Consider the following 25,045-nt stretch of genomic DNA (forward strand, 5'->3'; position numbering starts at 1 on the left):
AGACTGTTAATGACAATTAGTTAGTCGGTTGAGATGTATTGATTGAGTTGGTTAGTTAGTTAGCTACTGTTAAGCATTCTGTTATTAGTTTGTTATGTCAGCATGTATAAATGTCTTGTATCACAATTGATTCAATGAGATCTTTCTTTCCTTCTCCACTCTTTCTCTGTTCTTTCTCTCTTCCCTTTTTCCTCTTCTTTGTTCTGTCTTTCATGGTTTCAGATTACAGGTTCTAATGGCACAGAGGTTTAACATGGTATCAGAGCGCTGGCCTCCGCTTAGTGCAAACATGGCCACGGTTGGAGCTGCTGGAATCTCCAACAATGGTGCAGCTGTCAACAATCATCAAACCACACAGAATAGAGGTTCTCAAGAACCGGTGTACTTCAACCACAACATTTCGATTCGCCTCAATGACTACAATTTCTTGCTGTGGAAACAGCAAGTTCTTGCAGCCATTAGAGGAAATCGTCTCTTGAAGTTCATCAAAGGACCACCACCACCGGAGTTCGATACAGATGAAGATCGCAATCAAAATCGAGTGAGCCAAACCTTCATCGATTGGGAAGTTCAGGACCAGCTCCTAGTCTCATGGTTGTTGTCGTCGATGACTGAAGGATTACTCACAAGAATGGTAGGGTGCAATTTAGCTCATCAGATCTGGAAATCATTGGAGAAACACTATACTTTGCAGGTCTCTTCGAAGATTTTAGAGTTTCGCACAAAGCTTCAAAACCTAAAGAAAGGAACACTAAGCCTTAACGATTACTTGCTGAAAGTAGAACAACATGTAGACCTTCTTGCAGCTGTGGGAGAAACATTAAGTGACAGGGATCATATTGCAGCAATCTTCAAAGGCCTACCGAGCGAGTACGACACCTTTGTGATCTCCACCAATACTCGTGTCGAACAATACACAGTAGGTGAGATCGAGGCTCTGCTTTTAGCCTCTGAATCGAGGATCGAAAGATCTGCGAAGGATATAGATCTCAGTGCGAATCTTGTGACTGATGATCAAGATTCATTGATGGAAGCTAATGTTGCCTGGAGAAGGTTCAAACAACAGCAATTCGGTCGAGGAAATCCCCAATCTAGTGGCTTTGGTCAATATGGAAATTTCTTGTCTAACAGAAATTTCAATCGTGGAATCGAGTTTGGCTCATTCTCGGGTCAGAGTTCTAGTGGTCGAGGAGGAAACTTCTATAATCAAGGAGGAAGATCTGCACCTGGAAACAATGGCAATAACAAAGTGCAATGCCAGGTGTGCTTGCGTTTTGGGCACACAGCACATGACTGCTTTTATCGATTCGATAAGTCATTTTTTGGTGCAATATCTGGTGCAACATCTGGTGTGAATTCTATGTTGAAAACTGGCAGTAACAACACTCAGCAGACACAGATAACTCAAGCCAATATTGCCACAAATAGCAACCTGGATGATGGTAACTGGTATCCAGATTCGGGAGCAACAAATCATTGCACTCCACAAGTTCAAAACATTGCAAATTGCTTTGACTATGGTGGACAAGATCAAATGTATGTAGGAGATGGTACAGGTTTGTCAATAAAGCATATAGGTCAATCTTATTTTATTCCTCGGCATACTTCTCATTCACTTGTCTTGAATAATCTTCTTCATGTGCTTGAAATTACAAAGAATTTGATAAGTGTTGCTAAATTTTCAAAAGATAATAATGTCTACTTTGAATTTCATGCCGATGTTTGTTTTGTAAAGGAGGAAGTGAGTCATACTACTTTGCTGATGGGGAGACACAGGAATGGCCTATATACTTTTGACCCATCCCAAATTGGACCTATCTACTCCACCCCAAACCAGGCCGAGACACTCAACTGTTTTTAGCAGAACCATTTTCAACTCAGCAACACCATTAGTGATTCTCCTAAGTCCAAGTGTACCTTTGTTGCTACTTTGAATAACACTTCTGTCACTATGTCAAATTGTTTTAAATGTAATACCAATGTTCAAAATAATTTCACCTTGTGGCATAATAGACTAGGACACCCCTCAGAGAAGGTTGTTCAAACCGTTCTCAAATCTTGTAATCTTCCTACTGTTAATAAAGAATCTCAGTTTTCCATTTGTTCAGCTTGTTGTCTTGGAAAAATTCATAAGTTTCCCTTTCCCAAAGCATCCACCACTGTCATTTCTGAGCCATTGCAACTGGTTGTCTCTGATTTGTGGGGACCATCCCACACAACATCCTTTAATGGCTATAAGTACTATATACATTTTGTGGATGTTTATTCGAGATTCACCTGGTTGTATCTCTTGAAAAACAAATCCGATGCTTTGAAAACTTTTCAACACTTCAAAGCTGAAGCTGAGTTACAACTTGGCAAGTCCATTATAACTGCAAACCGATTGGGGGGTGAATATAGATCCTTTACAACCTTTCTTGCTGATAGTGGGATTCATCATAGACATCCTTGTCCCACTACTCATCAACAAAATGGTTTAGCTGAACGAAAACACAGACACATAGTTGAAAATGGTTTAGCTCTTCTTGCTCAAGCCTCATTACCCCTTAAATTTTGGGATGAAGCATTTAGGGCTGCTGTCTACATTCATAATAGGCTTCCTACACCCTTATTACATGATAAATCTCCTTTGGAAACCTTGTTTCACACTAAGCCTGACTACACAACCTTTAGAACTTTTGGGTGCAAATGCTATCCTAATATCAGACCTTATAACAAGCACAAGCTTGAATTCAGATCAGCTCCCTGCACTTTTATGGGTTATAATCTTAACCATAAGGGTTACAAGTGTCTAGATCCCAAGGGTAGGCTATACATTTCGAGAGATGTTATTTTTGATGAGTTTTCCTTCCCTTTTGAGCAAGATGTCATCCATCACACTGCTAGAAAAATCCCCGACTTTCCTCCCTGTGTTTCAGCATTGATCCCTGTATGTTCTCACTTAAAACAAATGTACACCTATGCTGATCTTGTCTCCCCAGGACTAAACTCGACTACTGTTTTTCCCAGCACTTCAGATAATATTGACCATAATGCTTTTATTGATTCACTTGTGCTTGATCAGTGTAATCTTGATGCTCATAATTTGCACACAGCACAGCCAAATTTTGTTGCTACAGGTGGCATATCTGGTTCAGGTGGTTCAGGTGATTCACTTGTGCCTGATCCGTGTAATATTGATGCTAACAATTTGCACACAGAACAGCCAAATTTTGTTGCTGCAGATGGCATGTCTGGTTCAAGTGGTTCTGCAACACCTCTCACTGAACCAAATACTTCAGTAACACCTGATACCAGATCTGTACCAGGTGCTGGCTCTCCTGAAAATGGTGCTGTTGTCACTGCTAGTTCAACATCACAGCAGGTTCATGAACCCTCAGCTACCAGGCCTGCTACTGCCACTCACACCAGACCTGCTCCAGACCCTAGATCAGCACCAATTTTCTCTTCTCCAGCAGCCTTACCTCTCTTAGTTGGTTGTCTAAATGCCCCAGGAAGAAATAATTCTCACAAAATGACAACCAGGTCTAAGCTTGGAGTGTTTAAACCTAAAACACTCATGGCCTTGAGAGAACCTACATCCCTTAAAGAGACATTACAACAAGAGCATTGGAACAATGCTATGGGAGATGAGATTCTTGCCTTGGCAAGAAATAAAACTTGGGTTCTTGTTAGATTACCCGAAGGGAGACAAGCCATAGGGTGCAAGTGGGTCTATAAGAGGAAGGAAAACCTAGATGGTAGTGTGCTCAAACATAAAGCAAGGTTGGTTGCCAAGGGATTTCACCAACAAGCCGGCTTCGATTTCACAGAAACTTTCAGCCCCCTTGTCAAGCCTGTTACAATTAGAGTTGTGTTGACTTTGGCTTTATCCAAAGGATGGTCTGTCAGACAACTGGATGTCAACAACGCCTTTCTCAATGGTGATCTGCAAGAGGAAGTTTACATGACTCAACCACCAGGTTTTGAGATTCCTGGGCAAGAACATTTAGTGTGCAAACTAAACAAGGCTCTTTATGGACTCAAACAAGCACCTCGAGCTTGGTTTGAGAAGTTACAACACAGCTTGACCTCCCTTGGTTTCATCTCTTCCAAATCTGATCACTCACTGTATATTAATCATTCTTCCAACTCAACAACACTAGTTCTAGTGTATGTTGATGACATTCTAATAACAGGGAGTGATGAGATAGCTGTAACCAAATTGATCACCACACTCAACAATCAATTTTCCCTCAAAGATCTTGGTCCTCTTAGATACTTTTTGGGAATTGAGGTCACCTATACAGAACATGGGATTCATCTGTGTCAAACCAAGTATGCAAGAGACTTGTTAATCAAGGCCCAAATGCTCGGATCTAAACCTTCTCCAACTCCCATGACTAGTGGCCTTCGCTTATCAGCTCACGAGGGGGAACCGATTGGAAATGTTCAGATGTATAGATCTATTGTAGGTGCTTTACAGTACCTTACAATTACAAGACCCGAGCTATCTTTTAGTGTCAATAAGGTGTGCCAATTCATGCAAAATCCCTTGACTACTCATTGGCAAGCTGTAAAGAGGATACTTCGATATGTTAGTGGCACAATGAGCCATGGACTTCACTTTACTAAACCAGCCTCTTATGATCTTACTGCCTTCTGTGATGCTGATTGGGCTTCAGATCCAGATGACAGGAAGTCCACTTTTGGTTTTGCTATATTCTTTGGTCCAAATTTGATTGCTTGGAAAAGCAAGAAGCAACAAACCATTTCTCGGTCTAGTACAGAGGCAGAGTATAGGAGTGTTGCTAATGTCACAGCTGAACTCACTTGGCTCCATTATCTGTTTTCCGAGCTTCACATACAGTTTGTTCAGCCTCCTACTGTGTGGTGCGATAACCTTAGCACTATAATGCTTACACAGAATCCGGTTCTACATGCAAGAACAAAGCATATAGAATTGGATCTGTATTTTGTTAGAGAGAAGGTTATGAATCGAATGATACAAGTCAAACATGTTGCAGCCATAGACCAAATAGCAGATGGGCTAACTAAGGGCATTTCCAGCCAACGATTCTCGATCTTTAGAAGCAAACTCACAATTGAAGACCTTTCAATTATGAGTTTGAGGGGAGATGTTAAGACTGTTAATGAGAATTAGTTAGTCGGTTGAGATGTATTGATTGAGTTGGTTAGTTAGTTAGCTACTGTTAAACATTCTGTTATTAGTTTGTTATGTCAGCATGTATAAATGTCTTGTATCACAATTGATTCAATGAGATCTTTCTTTCCTTCTCCACTCTTTCTCTGTTCTTTCTCTCTTCCCTTTTTCCTCTTCTTTGTTCTGTCTTTCATGGTTTCAGATTACAGGTTCTAATGGCACAGAGGTTTAACACGTTCAAACTAAATCAAAAAACTTGACAAAAAATACAAACAAAAAAAATTGACAAAATTATAAACCACCCAATCTGTTAATTGGGCAGGTTGAAAATAAGTCCAACCCGCCCAACCCAACTAGTAGTTTTCTACTTTTTTCACATTTCACTTGTATTATATATATTAGTTAGAAGTTACGTACCGATGCACGTAAATATTAGTTTTATTTAAAGTTTAGTTTTTTTTTTATTTAGATTGTATATAAAGGTATGATCATGCGAATGATTTGTTTCATTAAAGTAATATTTGTGCTATTATAATTGGTTGGTAAAATATAATTGGGTATATATAAATCATGACAAAATAATACTTATTATTTACTTATAGAAAATTTGGAGGAACAAGATATAAGTTTTGCAAAATTTAAAGCAAACATTATGTAACAAAAATTAAAGAAAATGTGCGATCTTAAAATAGAAGAAAAAATTATTAAAAACAGTCTTAATATATGAAATATTATTAGAAAAACTAAAAAGAGTATAGTAAAACTTTTTCCTAATCTTCCATTGGTTCAGCTGCTTGAATGGTGAATTGATTGTACTTTGAACTCATTGTTCGGTTTTGATCTACATACAACTGTATTCTCCATTTTTTGGCTAATAATTGCTCCGTAATTTTTTGGACAAACAACCTAGGTTTCTGTAAAAATAATTTGTAATAAGATTTATTATACTTCTATTTATGAAAATGGATAAATTTTAGATATTTATTTTTGTATATTTACCTCGTCCGAATATGACTTTAGTTGAACTGCAGTACATGAGAATATGTTTTCTGCAACATCTCCGAACATCACAGCATCCAACAACTCGATACCATCGTCGGATGTACATATGTCTTTGAACTAATAATTTATACAGAATATATAACGGTTAGTATAAAATTTTTGTTTTATTTAAGATCTATCTAAGTGGAACTATATGCAACTGAATAAGGTAGAGTGTAAAAAATAATTTCCAAGTTTTTAGGCAGTAGTTGAATTGTATAATATTTTTTCTTTTCAAGTTAACGATTGAAAAGAATATTTAAAAAAAAAAATTATTTGAATAATTTATAAAATACGATTGAAAAGAATATTTTTTTTATTTTTTATTTGAATAATTTTTATTCTGTTAAAGAATGGTATATTTGAATAAAACCTAATATAAAAATTAGATACCTTCAAATGCTGATATTTGAAGCTATACCTTCAAGATTTAGAAAGTTGTGCAATAACTAAAACCATTTTGTTTAGCATAGCCTATAAACTATTAACTTGTCAAATATTTGGCACGAAGTAATATATTTGTAACCTATTTCAATTTATAATCAAATGTGTTTACTGGCTTATAGAAGAATATAATTAATTATTATAATAATTATACCTTTTCTGCTAGACTGTGACTATCAGTGGCTTGGCCCCTCCTGGCTCTAACATGAACAACCTCCTTTAGTTTCTCTTCTACTTTTATTGTATTGTTTTTCACTCTCTTCCCTTTTCTAGAATCCTGCAACTAATTAAAAACATTTAATGTTGAAACGTAAAAATAAAAATGTAACGTTAATTTACATATATAGAATAATATCGATATAGATATATAAACAAAGTGGTTACATTTTTCTTCTCAACCCCAACAAGTTGAGAGACTGGACGAGAAGAGTTGCCTGAGTTGCACTCAGAGGCATCCAAATTGGTCATGAGTGCCTTTCTCTTTCTGCATTCATGAGATATCTCATTTGTATTCTCACTAACAGTTGGTTGATGATGATGATGATGATGATGACTATAAAAGCCTACCTTAGCTCCTGAAAATGGTTAAGAGCACACTATAATCTAAACACAAAGGTATAGTCACTCAGTAAAATCAACATCATTTTATCAGATATACAATCAATTCATGAGCATAGCAACAAAATTTTAAGCATCAGTCTGAAGAAACATTATTCAGACCAAAACTTCACAAAGGCCCATATTGGGTTGCCTTCTGGTTTTCCAGGGTTCTTAGAGGCCCCTCCCCAAGATTTACTGCGAAAGATAAAAATGAACAAATGAATAAGTCCAAATGAGGCAGTTAGAATTACCTAATTTTTTTAATAGAACAAGGATCACTAATCACTAAAAAAATTAAAATTGAAATTATTTTATATTATGAGATTTGAAATTACTTACAGATTGATTCTATCTAAAGTTTGATTACTTCCTTTCTGGGACTGGCCCACTTGTTGAGCATCAACTTCATTTTCATTCAGCTCCGTCTCAGTTTTCAAATGCTCAGATTTACAAACACTCTTGTCAATATACATCACATTGATGCCATTTAGAACGTTTATAGCCTGTAAATGCATTCACAAACACAACTCAATAAATTATAAATAATTACGGAAGAAAGAATAGAAACAAGCAGTACCAATTATCTTGTTCAAATATTTTAATGTATCAATATTTACTTAAACAAGACATTTTGTGAATCTTGACTCTTGAGTGTCAAAATTATTAAATGATGTAGCGATGACATAACATACTTCACCAAAAGCCTACGTTAGTTCCTGAAATTTGGTTCTTCATTACTTCCATGGTATTCATCCGTTATTATTTGAGATCCATTTGATAATTGTGTCAAATGATATTGAGGAGCTATAGCAATTGAACCCAGTGGATATTCTTCCAACTGATTGGTGCTTTTACCATCTCCACTTAACTTTGCAGGACCTAGAACCCTATTTTCTGGGATTATATGCCTGACGATTTTCTTGTACTGTGTAGAAAGACCCACCCACCTCCTTGTGGGTAAGATTAAGTGATGGAAAACTTCCATTGTTTAACGTCTGATACCTGAAAAATCACCCAGAAAATGAGAAATACAAATTTTTAGTTAGCTATTTCTTAAAATTTCAAGTCAGTAGAATTCGTATAACATCCAAAAACACAATTCATGTAAAATTCTATAGCAAACATTTAGCACTTACTCTATAATGCAATTACAAACCCATTACTCCTTTCTCAAATAACCAATTCACATGTATTTAGACAATGTCGTAAGTAGAAATGCAAATACAATAACAAATTTAATTATTTATTTTAAAAAAAATATCAATTCAGAAATTTGGACATCAATGAAAAAAAAAATCATTGAGAAGAAAGAAATTACCAAAAAAAAAAAACTAAAGAAAAGCCTTGCTTAGAGAGCGCAATGGAAGAAAATAGCGGTATCGACTCTGTTTAAACCCATCCCATATCTTTATCAATTTAGGCAAATATCAGTTAGTATTGGGCACACCGAGGAACTCTGTATCAATGAAATTTGGGCCATCGATCACAATATCAAAGGCTGAATCAAACATTCGCAGCAGTTCGGTTGATCCGGTACCGGAGAAAACTAACTATATGTTATAATAAGCAGAAGATCTCATGAATCGTCAGGGAATTTTCACCTCCGATCAAGATCTTCAAATTTCTGCGATTGGAATTTCTGTTGTAGGGAGTGTTTAAAGGGTATATCAATTGATGTGGAATGGGTAAAAGTTGTTTGGGATTGGGATTGGGATTGGGATTGGGATTGAGAGTGAGATTATGGCTAGCTTTAGGGTCATTTGAAAAGAATCGTGTGAAGAAGGGGATGGTTAAAGGCGTTAAAAGAAAACGTTTTAAAAAAATAGTGGATGGTTCTTTTGGGGTTAAATTTAACAGAATATTCTTTTATTTGAAAAGTATATTCTGTTAAACCAAGAAATGTCGTTAGATAGGTACTTTTAATATATAAAGATAATATATTTTATTTTTATATTTATTTATTATTGTAGCTTGTAGTACTAATTGCATTTATCTTTATATTTATATAATTTGTTTTAGCATATATATGTATAGGTATAATTAGGGGTGTTCATCAAACCACTTAAACCGCCCGCACTGCAAAAAAAAATGCAGTTTGAAATTCTTTGCGGTGCGGTCGCGGTTTGATTTTTTCTTAAACCGTGCGCGCAGTGCGGTTTGCGGTTTTGAATTTTTAATATGCGGTTCAAACCGCACTGCACCGCATATTATAAAAATACCAATTTTTATATTTATTTAGGTCCAATATGTGAATGCCCAACTTAAGTCCACTAATTATTGTATTGTTGAAACTTGAAACTTTTTTTTTCATATTTATTTTTAAGTCTTAGGGTATTTTTGACAAGTGTTGCTCAAACTTTATTGTAGTTGTAATAGTTTAATTATTTAATGATAGTCCAAACCGCATCACACCGTACAATTTTTTGCGGTGCGGTTTTTGTAGTTTTTTAATTTCGCGGTACGGGTGCGGTTTTTGAAATTGAAAAAACCGTATGTGCGGATTAGTTTAAAAAAAATAGTAAAAAACTGCATTACCCGCACCGCGAATAGTCCAATGTGGTTTAATATAAATGTACTAGGTAAACTAGATAAAATGACATATTGTTATAAGCAATTGGGAGTGATGTTAGAGTTGCCTTTAGTTGTTGGGCTATGGTCACTGGTGGCGAGATGAGACTTGAGAGAAAACGTGGCTTTGGGTTTTGTCCGTGTCGTTTAGTAATGTATTCACATTTTTTTGCGTTTTGTCTTTTAAAAATTAAACTTCTTCACTTCAAATTCTCTTGCTCTCTTTTTATTATTTAAGGGTTCGTTTGGTACGCCGTATAAGGATCGTATTGTATTAAATAATAAATAACACTGTGTTTAGATTAAGCAATGTAGGGCTCGTTTGGAACGCCGTATTAGGTCGTATTGTATTGTATTGTATTATATTGAATTGTATTTTATGCAATATTTTTATGTAAAACTATATGTAGTATTAACTTTTATGGACACCTAAATATATAATATTTTATTATAAATTAAATTTTAACATAGTATTATATAAAAATATGATATATAATCCAATTTAATATAATACAATACAATACAATACGACCTAATACGACATTCCAAACGAGCCCGTAATGTATTAATTATTACGACCAATTTTTTTTAATACAATGAATGTTGTATTATTTAATACATAATAAATAGTTTGTATTAGCTTGTATTATAATATTTACAAATAATTTGGAGTCAACACCAATCTCCGACCCGGACCCGAACTTAGACCACGGACCCGGACCCGAACTCAGACCACGGACCCGGACCCGGACCTGGACCCCAGACCCAAACCCGGACATGGACCCCGGACCCAGACCCAGACCCGGATTAGGACCCCGGACCCCAGACCCTGACCGAAACCCGTACCCGGACCCAAACACGGACCTCGGACCCGAACCTAGACCCGAGACTCGGACCCGGACCCCAGCCTGGATTCTAGACCCCAGACCCGAACCTAGACCCCAAACCCGGACCCCAGATCCGGACTCGGTCCCGGACCCCGGACCCGGACTCGGTCCCAGACCCCGGACTCGGTCCCAAACCCGTACCTAGACCCAGACCCGTCATTGGTATTGGAATCGAGTGTATTAAAAATATATTATAACTTTACATAATCAATTAATACAAGTCAATACCAAACATTGTATTGTATTAAATAATGCTAATACAATACAATACAACACAATCCAATACAATACAATACAATATAATACATTACAATACGGTGTAACAAACGAGCCCTAAGTAAAAATTCATTCGCCAGTCATTATTATTATTAGTATTATTTAATATCGTGCTCTACAAATAAAAATTTAATTAGTTACTAACTAATCAATCAAAATGTATGGATGTATAAATGGAATTCTCTGCTTCAAAACTTTCTAACAAAAGACATCCTATCTTATATATGACAATATAGTTAGTACTTGATCGACTATATATTTATATAATCATTTTGATTAATAATTTGTTAAAATGTCAATGGTGTTCGATTGTAACAGATTTTGACATTTTTATTTATTTGTTTATGTTTTTCTTGCTTCCAAAGTTAACATAATAACTAATAATACATCTTCCATCCTCTATAAATTTTTAAAATATTACTACTTGAATAATATTTTGATTGTTATTTCCACAAACAAATACAAAAATATAATATACCAATTTCGATAAAACTGAAAAAATGATTATATTATTTTACAGAGCTTCGTTGATAGGCTTAATTACTAGTTACTACATTTTTTTACCAACCAAATGATCTCCATAACTTTGTCCTTACCTAATAATTGACTTTTTCTATCCCTTTCACCTCTATTCTTTTTTATTTTTCTTTATTTTTATAAGATCATAAAAAATGACATGTATATGCCTTACCATCATCCTATTATAATGCATATATAAAAATAACATAACAAAATACTCCAAGAAAATCTATAATATATATTAGGAAATGTTGGAAGAAGTACTTTTGTCTTTCTCATTCTAGAAAAATCTATTTTATTTGGATTATTCTATAGCTTACAGCCTACAATGCATTTTCTCCATCTAAAGCAAGCATTATAACTATTATTTTATAAATATATAGTTTGAACAATGAACATTTCATTGAAATATATGCTTTGAATTAATAAATAGTATTAACCTTTCGGTTTTCCTATAAAGAAAAGAAAATTGCCCATTGTTACTTTTGATCTACCGAATATAAAAAGTGTCTCCCTTTAAGAAAGAAAAAGAGAGAATTTCTTGGTGTGATGTGATGCTCTCCATAAAAAATAATGTTTTATTTAGTTTTTTTTAAAAAAAAATAAAAATAAATAATTCAATGCACTTTTTAAAAGAGGTGTACCTATATATTTTTATCTATATTGGTATGAGGAAGTATATTTAATCTAATTTTTTTTTATATCGTGTAGACTATATTATTTATTTAAGATACTCTGTAAAATTTTGAGAAATTCAAAAAAAAAAATTAATATGCCAAAAATAAAGTTAAAATAGTTTATTGCACGAGTAACTCTTTTATTTTAGAGCATTTTTAATAAAGATGCTATGAAGGATACTTGATAACATAGATATATTTTTAGCATGTTTTAATTGATGCTTATCATTAGAATAAAAAAAGAATACCATAAATGAATGTCATACCATAATATCTTTTACATCTTCTCTTTTTTATTTTTTATTATTATTTTATCATAGTGAGAAAAATTATTTATTTAATATATATTAAATAATAATCTAATAATATTTTAATAATTTTTAGAGATGTTTATTATTAGATTATTTTTTAACAAAAAATATCAAAAATGATATAAAAGAGAGATAAAATAAAATAAAATATTTTTAAGTGATGTAAAAGTTTTTGACACTCTTAAAAATACTATTATTAGAGATGTTTTTATCCGTGTGTGAAATAAATTATTAAATAATATTTTTTATATTGTAAGTTATTTTAAATTTCTAATAAATTTATAATATATCTTAAATAATTATAAATGGGAAATTTGATTTTCTATACTTAGAAAATCAAAAAAAAATTTCCCTAAACCAAAAATTTAAAACCTAAAAAAACTATTCCTTTTTTTTCAAAACCCCAAAAATACCCCCCTCACAATATTCTCTCTCTCTGCATCATCTCTCTCTCCCTCTATCTCACCCCAACCGCCCACCCTCACCCGAACCACCCTCACCCACCCACGTCAACCCCAACGCCGATCACCACCCTCACCCCCGTCGACCACGACCCCAACCCCAACCCGAAAGAGCAACCCCAGTCCGACCCCAACCCGTCCGACCGTCTCTGAAACTTTTTTTTTTTTCCTGCGATTTGAGAGAGGGAAGAAGACAGAGGTCCGATGGTCGGACCTTGGGGTCCGATGGGTCCGACCAATTGGACCCATCGGACCCCAAGGTCCGACCGTCTTTTAAATTTATTTTTTTTTTCTGCGATTTGAGAGAGATAGGAAGAAAGAGGTTCGATGGTCGGACCTTGGGGTCCGATGGGTCTCGGACGGGGTCCGACCGTCTTTTAAATTTTTTTTTTTCCTGCGATTTGAGAGAGAGAGGGGAAGAGAGAGGTCCGATGGTCGGACCTTGGGATCCGATTGGTCGGACCCCATCGGACCCCATGGTCCGACCATCGGACATGGGGTGTGGGATTCTTGGGACCGGCCGAGATAGAGAGAGAAAGAGAGATGCTGTGAGAGTTTGGGGGTATTTTTGGGGTTTTAAAAAAAAGTATAGTTTTTTTAGGGTTTAAATTATTGGTTTAGAAATCAAATTTTTTGATTTTCTAAGTATAGAAAATCAAATTTCCCTTATAAATTACTCAATTATTAAAAAGTTAAGCTAATTTTTTTTCTTAAATATCAAAACAGCTACAAAAAAAAATTGAGTCCACGTCATTGTAGGAGATAAATTGTATAATCACACATTTTTTATATATATTTACTGAAATGAATCATATACCTTTCAATAAAAGAAAACAATAGATTATTGATTCTTTCAACTACCTAGCGCAATTTAATGGAGGTAATATCTATAATTATTAAAATACACATATTAATTTAAAAAATATTCCATTCAAAAAAAACTTAAAATATTTTTTTTTCATTAATTCTTTCATCCACAAAAAATTAGCAATTTCAATAACTAACAACTTTAAAATAAATTAATGATTTTTTATTATCTATATTGAATAATACTTCATGTAAAAATAATTTTAAAAATTAGATCACTATGTAACAAGACTACTCTAATAAAGAACCCAGTTGATCATGCTCTTTAATAATTTTAGTTTTGGTAATAATAAAACAATAAACGACAAATAATTGGATAAAGAGAAATGGAAGACAGTAGGAAAGAAAGTTTCAATAAAAGAATGTCATGTAATGCCAAAATGTTTATTGCATGCTTATCACAAACTCCATCATATATTTTATGACCAAAACCCAATAATTCTACACAAATATTAATATTAATACATTTCAATACTTGAGATTCATTCATATAAAACTCTTGTTGCTCTTTGAAAATGACCCTCCACTACCACGTTCCTTACTTCATTATATAATATTTATGTGTGTATTTATGTAATTCTCTCTCTCTCTCTTACTTTATATATAATCTAATTGGAATCTTCACCAGTTGTAATCTCATCCTTCTTTCTTCAGATAAGATTGGTGGTTGAGTCATTTTCTTTTTTTTCGTTTCCTTTGGAGATTATATTACAGGTAATAATCGAATCGAAGCTAATCAATTTTGTTTAATATAATTCCAATAATCTCACATGGTTTATTTTATTTTCCCTTGCTGATCCATTTTTAGTTTAATTAATCTTCATTTTTCTGGGTTCAGGTAATTTGGCTTAATAATTTTGATTTTATGCATCAGATATCAATTGGGTTATTTCTAATTTTGTATTTTTATTTGGTTTGGAGGATCTAATTTGTTGTTGGGTCTCTTTTGTTTTTTTTCGATTTGGGACCAGATTATTGTGTTTTTTTAGGATCTTCGTTTGTTTTTAGATTCTGGGTTCGTATCTGTAATTCTCTCAACCCAATCATCTGACACGGCAACCAAGTTTGACTTTTTCTATTGCTCTGTCAAATTAAAAGTTTGTCCTTTTATTTTCTTCACAGACTTAAATACTCTTATCTGAAAGAATGAATTAGATAATGGATTAAATTTTGATGTAAAATGATTGCTTTTTTTGATTACTTTTTGTAGTGTTTATGGATCTAATTGTTTGATTTAACAATAGATTTTAAAGACCATATCTAGATGAAGAAACCAAGCCAAAAAAAGAAAGAAATAACAAATAAAATTGGGGGTGTTTATACAGTCTAAAGTGATGTTAGATTTCATTTGTTAATCGTAATTAGTGGGTTTCTGTTTGTTTAACTAGTTTTCTTATGTTTGATGTAGTTTCAAAGGTGTTGGATTGATTCTTAATGCTATAAAAGCATTTCTATTTTACATTCCACTGTATAGAAAATGGGGTCTGAAGGGCCTCCTGCAGTCACTATTCATGTGACCGGGTTTAAGAAATTCCATGGAGTTCCAGAGAACCCGACTGAGACCATTGTGACCGGGATCAAAGACTACTTGAAGAAGAATGGCTTTCCAAAAGGCCTAATCCTTGGGAGCTGCAGCATTCTTGACACTGCAGGAGAAGGTGCACTTGATTCCCTAAACAAGACCTTGCAATCTTCAATCACTGCTAAGGATTCAGAAACTTCGAATCCGGGGAGAGTTGTTTGGGTTAGTTTTTGCTTATTGGAATTAGTATGTTTGGTTGTTCCTTTGGGAAACCCCTTTATATGGATTGTTTTTAAACAACTTACACTCTTGAGTTAGCTTTGATTTCCTTGTGTTTTTTTTTCTTCATTTGAATGAAGAAGCATTGTTGCACATATTAGAAAAAAAAATGTTAGAATGGGAGAATTGAGAAAGTGATGGTTAGAAGATTTTAATGACATTATAGACTAGTCTTGTTCTGGTATGAGAGTAAATTATTAATAATGTCATCTTAGTTTCTGGGAAGTTACTTGTCATGTGTCTTAAACAACATTCTAAATTCAAGTTATATTTCCTTAGGTGCATTTTGGAGTTAACAGTGGTGCAACAAGGTTTGCTATTGAGCATCAAGCTGTCAATGAAGCTACTTTCCGTTGTCCGGACGAGATGGGATGGAAACCTCAGGTTAGATATAGATCCTAAGTGATTGTATTTTTTTCCCTTTTCTGGATTTAGCTTTTATACTCTTCTCACATATATTTAGTTGTTTCGCAGAAAGTACCGATAATTCCAGAGGATGGTGCAATTTCAAACAAAAGAGAGGTAATTGTCGAAATCTAGATTGTATTCATAGTTAAGATGGTGCAGACTTTCTTATTGCGTCTCTTGAAACGCTTTTCGGTTCAATTTTTACAGACTTCTGTTCCAGTTGAGGAGTTAACTAGTGCCCTTGTATCTAAGGGTTACGAGGTGATGACTTCAGATGACGCTGGGCGTTTTGTATGCAACTACGTTTACTATCATTCGCTTCGGTTTTCTGAGCAGAACAAAACGAAATCGCTGTTTGTGCATGTCCCGCTCTTCTCCACTATCAACGAGGAGACCCAGATGCGATTTGCTGCTTCTTTGTTAGAGGTACTTGCTACTTTATACTAGTAGTAGCCTGTTATCGTCGAACGCAGCAGCTTACACTTGGTTGCATTGCATGAACACTTCCATGTTTGTAAAAAGGTGGATGGATATGCTTGTTAAATGTTAATTGATATGCTTTCAAAAATTAATAAAGTGGTATTTCAAGGGGGAAAATATGTGTCCGCGAAACTTGCATCTAATGTATTTTTCGTAGATGTTATGAAAAGGTTTCTGGCAACTCGCCGAGTTTGCTAAGGTTTAGTAGGTTTATCTCTATTACCAGGATGCTGCACACTTTGTTATTCTCTGCTTTTTCCTGTGAATGAAAATATTAAGGTCTCACTTTCACTTTTGTTTCTCAACAATTTTTCATTGTGGTTTTGCTATATTCTTTGTCCCATTAATGTGCTCAAAATTATAGATAAAACAGTTTATAACATAGGTATCATATTCAAGAAAAAACAATATTATCCAACGAAAATAATAGTTACTTTATAAAAGTTGAACCACATTCATACAAGCTTTCCTTGCCAATTGCCAAGTCTTCAATTCTAAACGACTTGTGAGTTGGGAATTTTAAACGTACGACACTATATATCAAGGGTTGTTAATGTTGAGTAGGGATGCACATTTCTTTCACGGGGATGGGCTATGCGGGGACCCGTCTCTTATGGGGTAGGGATTTCCCGTCTAAATGGGAAACAGGGCGGGGATAGGGATTACTTTTTGTCCCTGAATGTTAAACGGGACGGGGACGGAGATCACACTTCTCGCCCTGACAGGGACCCGTTTAGTATTTTATTTTTTATTTTTAATAATATTTTATAATTTATAATGTATATTTGTATTTTTTAGTATATTAGTATTTTTTTTATGAATTTTAAATTGTATTTTGGATAATAATTAGTTTATTGAATAATAATTAATGTGTAATATTTTAATTTTTATGTAGTTTAATATTTTTTATATATTTAAAATTTTTATTGTAAATTTTATTTTTGCCCTATCTCCGATGGAGAATAAACAGAGATGGAAATTAAAATTCTTAACGGGGATGGGAACGGAGGGAGCACTTACCGCCAATTTTTCGCCCCGTGTGCATCCCTAATTACGAGTTAGGGCTAGGGCCGGTTCAAGGGTGGGGCAGCAAGGGCCTATGTCTAAAGCCCCTCCCAAGCCTAAAATACCCTTCAACATAAAGTTCTCAAATTTGTTTTCTTTTTTAAATACTATTTTTTGTATTTTTATTATTATTTATTAAAAAAAAATATAATTATTTTCTAAAAAAAATACCCTATCTCTTAAGATACTATATTTGATATTTTATTGAGAAAAAAATTTAAATATATTTTCAAAATACTATATTTTAAATTTTTACCATTATATATATATAAAAAAAAAAATAAAAAAAAATAAAAAAAACATAGAAACTTCCATATAAAAATACCCAAGACTTCCAATTGGCTTGAGACAAGCATGTCGTGAGCCTTGCCATTTTGGCTCAACGTTATCGTCGTCGTTCATAAATTATATGAATAAAAAAGATAGGGATTATATCACAAATACATAAAAATAACAGTAAAATTATTAAAAAAAAAAAATTAACACTGAAATATCTCTTAGTAAAACATAAAGTAGTTACCTGTAGAAACTTCAAATTGAGATATGAATACTTATGGTTTTATGAAATTTTAAATATTTTTACAATTTTTATGATTTTAGTTACAAAAAATACGGTCTTTTGATGTATTTTTATGTTGTGTTATTATTAATTTGTTGTTGATAGTTTGTTATTTGTATGTTATTTTTATTGTTAGTTAGATATTATTTTTTTTTATTATTTTTGTGCAGTTTTTTTTGATATTTTTCGTATTATTTTTATAAATCATTATGAAAATATAAAATAAAATCTTTAAAGTAAAAATGTAAAAAAAAATTACAAGTAATTTGTGTAATCATCCCAAAGATTAAACATAGCATCAAAAACATCATTTCTTATGATAATTATTCATTACATTAATTGAAATCTCCCATTTATACTTAGAGGAGTAAATTACATATTTTATAAAGTTTTATACTTTCTATCTTAAAATATGATGTTTTTATAATAAAAGTTGTTGTATGTGAAAAAAATTATGGGAAAATCATATAACGGTACCTTACGGTTACCAGAATGGTAACTAGGTAATCTTAAGTAGCATTTGATTGGAGGTAATAAAATGGAATGAAAAGGAAGTAATTTTTATTTTATTTCTTTGTTTGGTTTCTTTTAAAAATATTAGAATATCATTTTTATTGTAGCTATATTTTCATTCCTTCTAACATAACGCTACTTAATAGGATATTTGTTATGTGAGTTTGAGTTGGAGAGAGTAGACTTAAAGGGAATATGAAACTCAAGTGTTGGAATGGATTAATATTACATAGAACCTCTATTTAAGAATACTCTATTCAAGAATAACCTCTAATTTGTTATAAAATAATCAAGTCCCGATTTGGACTAGTTATAAATAAGAATAACCTCTAAATTGTAATTAGTTATACATTTTTTAAGTAAAATAATAATTTACATCTATATAAGAATAATTACATCTTAATAAAATATATACATGTAATTTGTAAATTTATCTATGTAAAATTAATAATTTTATTTTAAATTATAATACATGTATAAAATTATATTTACTTTAAAATATTTTTATTATGATATAGTATTAATGTTTATTTATTGTTATTATTGTTACATTGATATTTTTTAGTTTTTTAATTTTTGTTTTCTTGTGTAACTCTATTTAGTTATAACCTCCCAATTAGAATATAATTTACTTGGTCCCTGTACTACCATTTTAATTTAAAAAGTAGAATTCACTTGGCAACACAACCTCTTGGTCATTAAAATTTAATTTAGTTTGACATTTTCATTCCTATCAAGTTTCAACCTCATACCAAATACTCTTTAAGTAACTAGAGGAGTAATCAGTTAAGTTTTTCTCATATTTTTTAACTTTCTTTTTTAAGTTTTCCTACAAAATAAGTTTTGATAATAAGTCATGTTTTTGGTAGCTTATACCTTAAAATTCATAAAAAATGAAAATTTCTTTATTAGATTTTGTAAATAAGGCATTTTTATTATTGGGCTTTTCAGCTATTGCTTATTGGGCCTTAGTATATAAGGCATCTTTTCATATGTTGTAATTGGCATTTCAACTAACAGCTAAAGTGGCCATAGGAGAGTGCATGTGTGTTGGAAGTCCTCAGTTCGAGTTTCAAATTATGCATTGTTATAATATATGAACGCTTAAATAAAAAAAATTGCCATTTCAACTACTTTGAATGAGAAGAGACTATTCTTCTAATATGGCATCAGTGATATCACTCCTTTAACCCTAACTCATCCCACCACAACCCTTGACTCTAACTTCTTCTTCTCCATGGCACTACGAACCAAAAACTCTACCATAGCCACTGCTGAAGCCTCCTCTCTTCTGATGACTTCTATAGCCACGGTTCTCGCAACCACATCATCCCCTCCACTTTCGTCTTCTGATGTTACCATTGAAGTTTGCCTTCTTAGATTACAGAGACATTTTACGTTAACACTGGAAAACTTAGAGGGCTCTGGCTCAAACTCCAAGGGTTGAACCCGAACCTACAACACTTGTCTTTTTTATTGCTTAAGTGTTTTTTTTTTCACAATTATTGTCTTTACCTAGTTGACTTGTCTTCCTCTTTTTGTACAATTCTTCTGTACACTTGGGCAATGGATGCCTTAGAAGAATTCAAAAGAAATTTGGCTGTACAGACTTGGACCGTGAGGAAGGCTGCGGATACAGGGACCAAGAGGCAGAAGGAGAGACCCTCCAGTTCCAAGAAGATGATCAGGGGGACGCCATCTCCAGCAAACGCGGTGGACACCATGGTCAACCCAAACTTGGTGGTCCCGGCTATCCCAATTCAACAAGTCCCATTAGTCAATCCTCCTGCTCCAAACATAGTTGAAGGTAGGGGTGTGCAGAAAGTCATCCAATCCAATTCCAACCGACCGATCCAATCCCAACCGATCGATCCAATCCCAACCGATCCAATAGAATCGGATATCCAATCATAATTGGATCGGATCGGATGTCAATTTTAAAATTCCAATTGGATCGGATCAGATGTTGGATGAGACATCTGATCCAATGGATAACCAATCCAATCCAATCCAATATCATCCAATGTCCATCCAATCATATTTAATATTTATGATTTTATATATTTAATTATTTTATTTAATATTTTATATATTATTTTATTATCTATGTTAGATTATTAAGTTTTAAATTATGTTTTTTCATATATATATATATATTTAATGAAATTAGCCTAAATAGTGGTTAAAATGGATTGGATTCATCCATGGGATCTATTAGATGGATCCAATCCAATCTAATAAAAAACCAGTTAAAGCATCCAATGGATGGAACCGATCCAATCCAATACATCCATTGGATCGGATCGAATCGGATGACTCAATTCAATTGGATTGGATCGGATGGAAAAATCCAATATCCAATAAATAATTGGATTGGATTGTATGGGTCCAAATCCATTGGATGTGACCCAATGAACACCCCTAAGGACCTAACCAAGTGATCGATCTTGACAAGGAAGATGCCCCAAAAGTGCCTCTCAATCAGGGAAGTACGACATGTGAACAATAGGAAACTAGTACAAAGGCCAAGGCAACAGCCTTAGCAAAGAGTCAAAGAGAGGAAGGAGAGCAATAGGCAGCGAAGAATAAGCAGCAAGTCCCAGAGAGAAATTTGTAGTGACATCCCAATGGGGAGGATAACCCTCGAAGATGCACGAGAAGTCTACAAGGGGGAACCCTATGGCTCCATCCTTCCCCCTCAAGCCAGTTCAACCAAACGAGGGTGAAATTGCCTTTGGCAGAAAGAGAGATGGACTGATCAACATTCACATTGTCGCTTGCCGAATCATAGTAAGGTGGAGCTCAAAGATAGTCGTAAAGGGCTCAAATGCTCCTTTCGGTACTAGGATACTGGATAGATCCGCCGCTTCCGAGGGATTCCAAGTAAAGTTGGGCAGTGATGCAACTTCGTTTGTTGCGCATTTATACGAACTAACTGGGACTTCTCTAGGTCAACTGAGGCCAAAAAGGTGGGCCACGATCAATAGCAAAGATGTCGTGTTCTTATCTCAGGCTCTCTGCCACTAGGTCGTTGGGGTAAGTATTTCGGCTTGATACTATTCTCTTTTTAATCGCTTTTCATGTGTTGATTTTTTACTAAGTGTTTTCCTCCTGTCTTTTAAGGATGCCCTTCTTAGCGAGCGATGTGCTAATGCCAGGTTGGCTCTACTGGAGAACGCTCAATTCGAGTGCAGATTTGGTATTGGAGGAGCATAAGGTGGACCTTGGAAGCTATCTATTTTGACCTCGATATGGAATTCAGCTTCCAAGGTCATCGTTGTGCTATAGGATATCAAGTTATACCGGTGAATCGTGTATTAGACCAATCCATTTCAATATGTAATGATTGCAAGTGCCCGCACTTGCCAGATGGGTCTGATGTATGTGATAGACTAGTAGTGATGGTAAGAAGCTTAAACCATGAGAGAATTGGTAGACATACTAATTGACAGCAATGTGCGTGTTGTTTGTTAGCCTTGCCTTTGTCTTGTTTGGTGTTCTGAAGCATAACTCACGCCCTTGCTTGTAGTGGTAGCACTTACCTAAGGAAACCTTTGACCACTTTCAAAAACAAACAAGAATAAGTTAATACACCAAGAAGTTAGTCGATTTCAATGTCAATCACTTCCTTATAGTTTTGTTAAATTAAATATCATAGAAGATCTAGAATCAATCTCAAATACCCTTTTTTTTCCATTAAAAAAAACAAGTCTAAAAGAATGCAAATGCATGATATGTTGATGGATCAAGTTAATAGAAACAAGCAAAATGTTACATGAAGAAGTCAATTGATAGGGTGAAAATTGACTGGTTTCATACTAATGGTAAATTACACAACGAATTCTGAAACCCAAATCCTATCCCCAGTCCACAAAAGGAAGACTTGGATATCCACCCTCTGGAGGAGGCTTTAACGATGGAGGTAGATTGCCCCATGATATCCCCATTCTATCTCTGACCGTATCACCTGGCAAAACCCAATAAGGGAAGCACAACTGTCTCATCAAGCAGGTAGAAGAAATACCAAACAATGGAATAGTAGAAGAAATAGCAAACAGACAAGAGAAAAGGTTGTATTATTGAATGAAAAAGAAACAAACAGTGTAAAGATCCTTTAGGACCTCTGTTCTGCAATGCAGAAAGAAAGACTTAAATCATGCATAACACTACTCTCCCCTTACTCACCTACATATACTATCCTATTCCCACATTCAATAACTACCCTCAATACAATGACTCGTACACCTTTTTGTTTGCTCCCTTCTATCTTGTGTTCTACTCATCATGGGGTCTAAAAACTAGCCAATATAAAATGATGGCAACTGACTGTTGAAGAGTCTAAGCAACATCTTACTTAGATTGTGTTCTTACCAGACATAGAGTTGGTTCCAATAACTTGATTTCCTTGAAAAATAGGTGACTGATTACTACCAACGAAACCTGCCAACACATAATAACATCAAAACTATAAGCTAATAATGCTCTTAACCACCCCTATCAAAGTTAGAACAATAAAATTCCAAAATTATTTGGCCAAGCAAAGAAAAAGAGAAATATTAAAGTATAATTTTTTACCTGGCCTCCCTTGAGAATTGTTCAAATTTTGGACTGTGTTCTTTGGATGCAAATACTTGCAAGAATCCCCATATTGGCAAATTCCCTATAACCCACCCCCCAAAAAAATTAAAAAAAAAAAAAAAAGTTAAGAATATAATTTGGGATAATCGAAGAAAAACGCAAATTCTAGCACAAACCCATTATTCAGAGAGCAATTGAAAAGAGAAGTAGAAAGTGGAAGAAGACGCAACTGTTTTAACGAAGCGGTTACAGACACCATTTCCGAAACCTTCTGCATAAACTTGATTTTGGTCTGCAATCAATCTCAAACCAAATAAATAAGTATATAGAAATTACACATACATAGCATAAATATAGTAGATATATACCTTTGAAGGAGTCGTACCAGAGAGCTTTGGCTCTAAGGTGTTGAAGACCTTGAAGATGGCGTTTCCTAGCGAAAGGACTGTCCTGAAATTCCTTGTCGCAATAGTCGCAGTGATACTTACCCAACGGCATCTTTCCCTCTTCCTCCTCCTTTAAGGGTTTTCAATTTATAGGTTTGCACAAGTTTGAACTTTTAATTTTATTTATTATTATATTTTTTTTTTTTGAATAAATTTTATTTATTATTATTATTATTATTATTATTATTATTATGGGTAAATAGCGGCATAAATACCCAAAGTTTTGAGTTTGTAAGTGGCATAAACCCAATGATTTTTTTTAGTGGCATAAGTACCCAATGTTTGTAAAACTGTAATTTTTCTCTATTTTTGTCAATACAGGCTCCATTTTAAATTTATTAAAAAAAGATTTGGAAGTAACTGATACTAGGGCTGTACAGAAATTTTCGTAAACCGCCCAACCCGAATAACCCGACTAAACCAAACCGACAAAACCGAAAAAAAATACAAACCGACATAACTTGACAAAATTCTAAACCGCCCAATCTGTAAATTGGGCGGGTTGAATTTTGACCCAAACCGCCCAAATGAACATGGAACCGATTTAACCCGATTAAGAGTTTTTTTTTTTTATATATTATATAATATATAATAATATATAATATATATTAAAAAAAACCCAATCCCTAAATTGAATTTAGATTTGGAATATTATGTATTTAATGTTATTAATTTTTATTTTAGTTGAATCGAAAAAAAAAAAAAAAAAATCCTAATTCGGTTTGGGCGGGTTAACACTTGACTTGACCGTCGGTCGGGTCCAGAATTTTTTTTTTTTAAATTGGGCAGTTTGCATGCAGAATTTTATAACCCGATCTTTATGTTGGGTTGAAAAATATATAGTATAAACCGACTAAACCGACCGATGTACAGCCCTAACTGATACTACATATTTTTCGTCTAGACTAAATAATCTAAAATTTGGGTCTTGTATGTGTCCTGTTTAAAATAATAACAGAGTCTATACTAATGAAACTGGAAGAAAATTACAGTTTTACAAACATAGGGTACTTATGCCACTAAAAAAAATCATTAGATTTATGCCACTTACAAACTCAAAACTTTGGGTACTTATGCCACTATTTACCCTATTATTATTGAGTAATCTACTATAAAAAATATGTTAGGTAACTTGTTGTTATTGTTAAGTAAACTACCACGTGTCAATTTTAATTTGTCGTATTATTACCGTCAAAAATTAAACTTGAATATTTATTTACAAATTAAATTTAAATATTTATCCTATAAATTACTTTCTTATTATTAATTACTTCACTCAATTTCTTAGCAACATGAAAATGCATATTACATACTCAAAGGTAAGTCCATAACTTAAAATAATTTATGATATTTATACTAAAGTTTAAATATTTTGTTGCGTATAGTCGTTTGAACTTTTTT

General features: G+C 33.7%; 2 protein-coding genes across 4 annotated transcripts; one reads left to right on the forward strand and one right to left on the reverse strand.

Moving 5' to 3' along the window:
* Window positions 1-14,185: 14,185 nt before the first annotated feature.
* On the forward strand, window positions 14,186-16,774 carry LOC115719370 (uncharacterized). Of its 3 annotated transcripts, none has more exons than XM_030648385.2 (5): window positions 14,186-14,508; window positions 15,203-15,538; window positions 15,875-15,979; window positions 16,070-16,117; window positions 16,211-16,774. In XM_030648385.2, exons 2-5 carry the CDS (start codon window positions 15,272-15,274, stop codon window positions 16,448-16,450), a joined length of 660 nt encoding a protein of 219 aa, XP_030504245.1. In that variant the 5' UTR covers window positions 14,186-14,508; window positions 15,203-15,271; the 3' UTR covers window positions 16,451-16,774. The 3 variants fall into 3 exon arrangements, with proteins under 3 accessions (XP_030504245.1, XP_030504246.1, XP_060964832.1); XM_030648386.2 differs by having other exon boundaries at window positions 14,188-14,508; window positions 16,059-16,117; window positions 16,211-16,291; XM_061108849.1 differs by having other exon boundaries at window positions 14,505-14,632.
* A 5,517-nt stretch (window positions 16,775-22,291) lies between these two features.
* LOC115721419 (zinc finger CCCH domain-containing protein 3) lies at window positions 22,292-23,748 on the reverse strand. The gene is made up of 5 exons (XM_030650712.2): window positions 23,567-23,748; window positions 23,429-23,490; window positions 23,196-23,280; window positions 22,992-23,060; window positions 22,292-22,587 (listed from the first exon to the last, which is right to left on the reverse strand). Exons 1-5 carry the CDS (start codon window positions 23,694-23,696, stop codon window positions 22,478-22,480), a joined length of 456 nt encoding a protein of 151 aa, XP_030506572.1. The 5' UTR covers window positions 23,697-23,748; the 3' UTR covers window positions 22,292-22,477.
* Between the last annotated feature and the right edge of the window lie 1,297 nt (window positions 23,749-25,045).

This window comes from Cannabis sativa, chromosome 2 (assembly GCF_029168945.1).
Source record: "Cannabis sativa cultivar Pink pepper isolate KNU-18-1 chromosome 2, ASM2916894v1, whole genome shotgun sequence".
NCBI lineage: Eukaryota > Viridiplantae > Streptophyta > Magnoliopsida > Rosales > Cannabaceae > Cannabis > Cannabis sativa.

Bases quoted from the DNA above. Each gene is read 5' to 3' on its own strand.
- LOC115719370 (XM_030648385.2), top strand. From the start codon at position 15,272: ATGGGGTCTGAAGGGCCTCCTGCAGTCACTATTCATGTGACCGGGTTT. The intron at 15,539-15,874 runs GTTAGTTTTTGC...ATATTTCCTTAG, and splicing joins ATCCGGGGAGAGTTGTTTGG to GTGCATTTTGGAGTTAACAG. The intron at 15,980-16,069 runs GTTAGATATAGA...GTTGTTTCGCAG, and splicing joins AGATGGGATGGAAACCTCAG to AAAGTACCGATAATTCCAGA.
- LOC115721419 (XM_030650712.2), bottom strand. From the start codon at position 23,696: ATGCCGTTGGGTAAGTATCACTGCGACTATTGCGACAAGGAATTTCAG. The intron at 23,491-23,566 runs GTATATATCTAC...GATTGATTGCAG, and splicing joins CTGGTACGACTCCTTCAAAG to ACCAAAATCAAGTTTATGCA. The intron at 23,061-23,195 runs GTAAAAAATTAT...ATGTGTTGGCAG, and splicing joins CAATTCTCAAGGGAGGCCAG to GTTTCGTTGGTAGTAATCAG.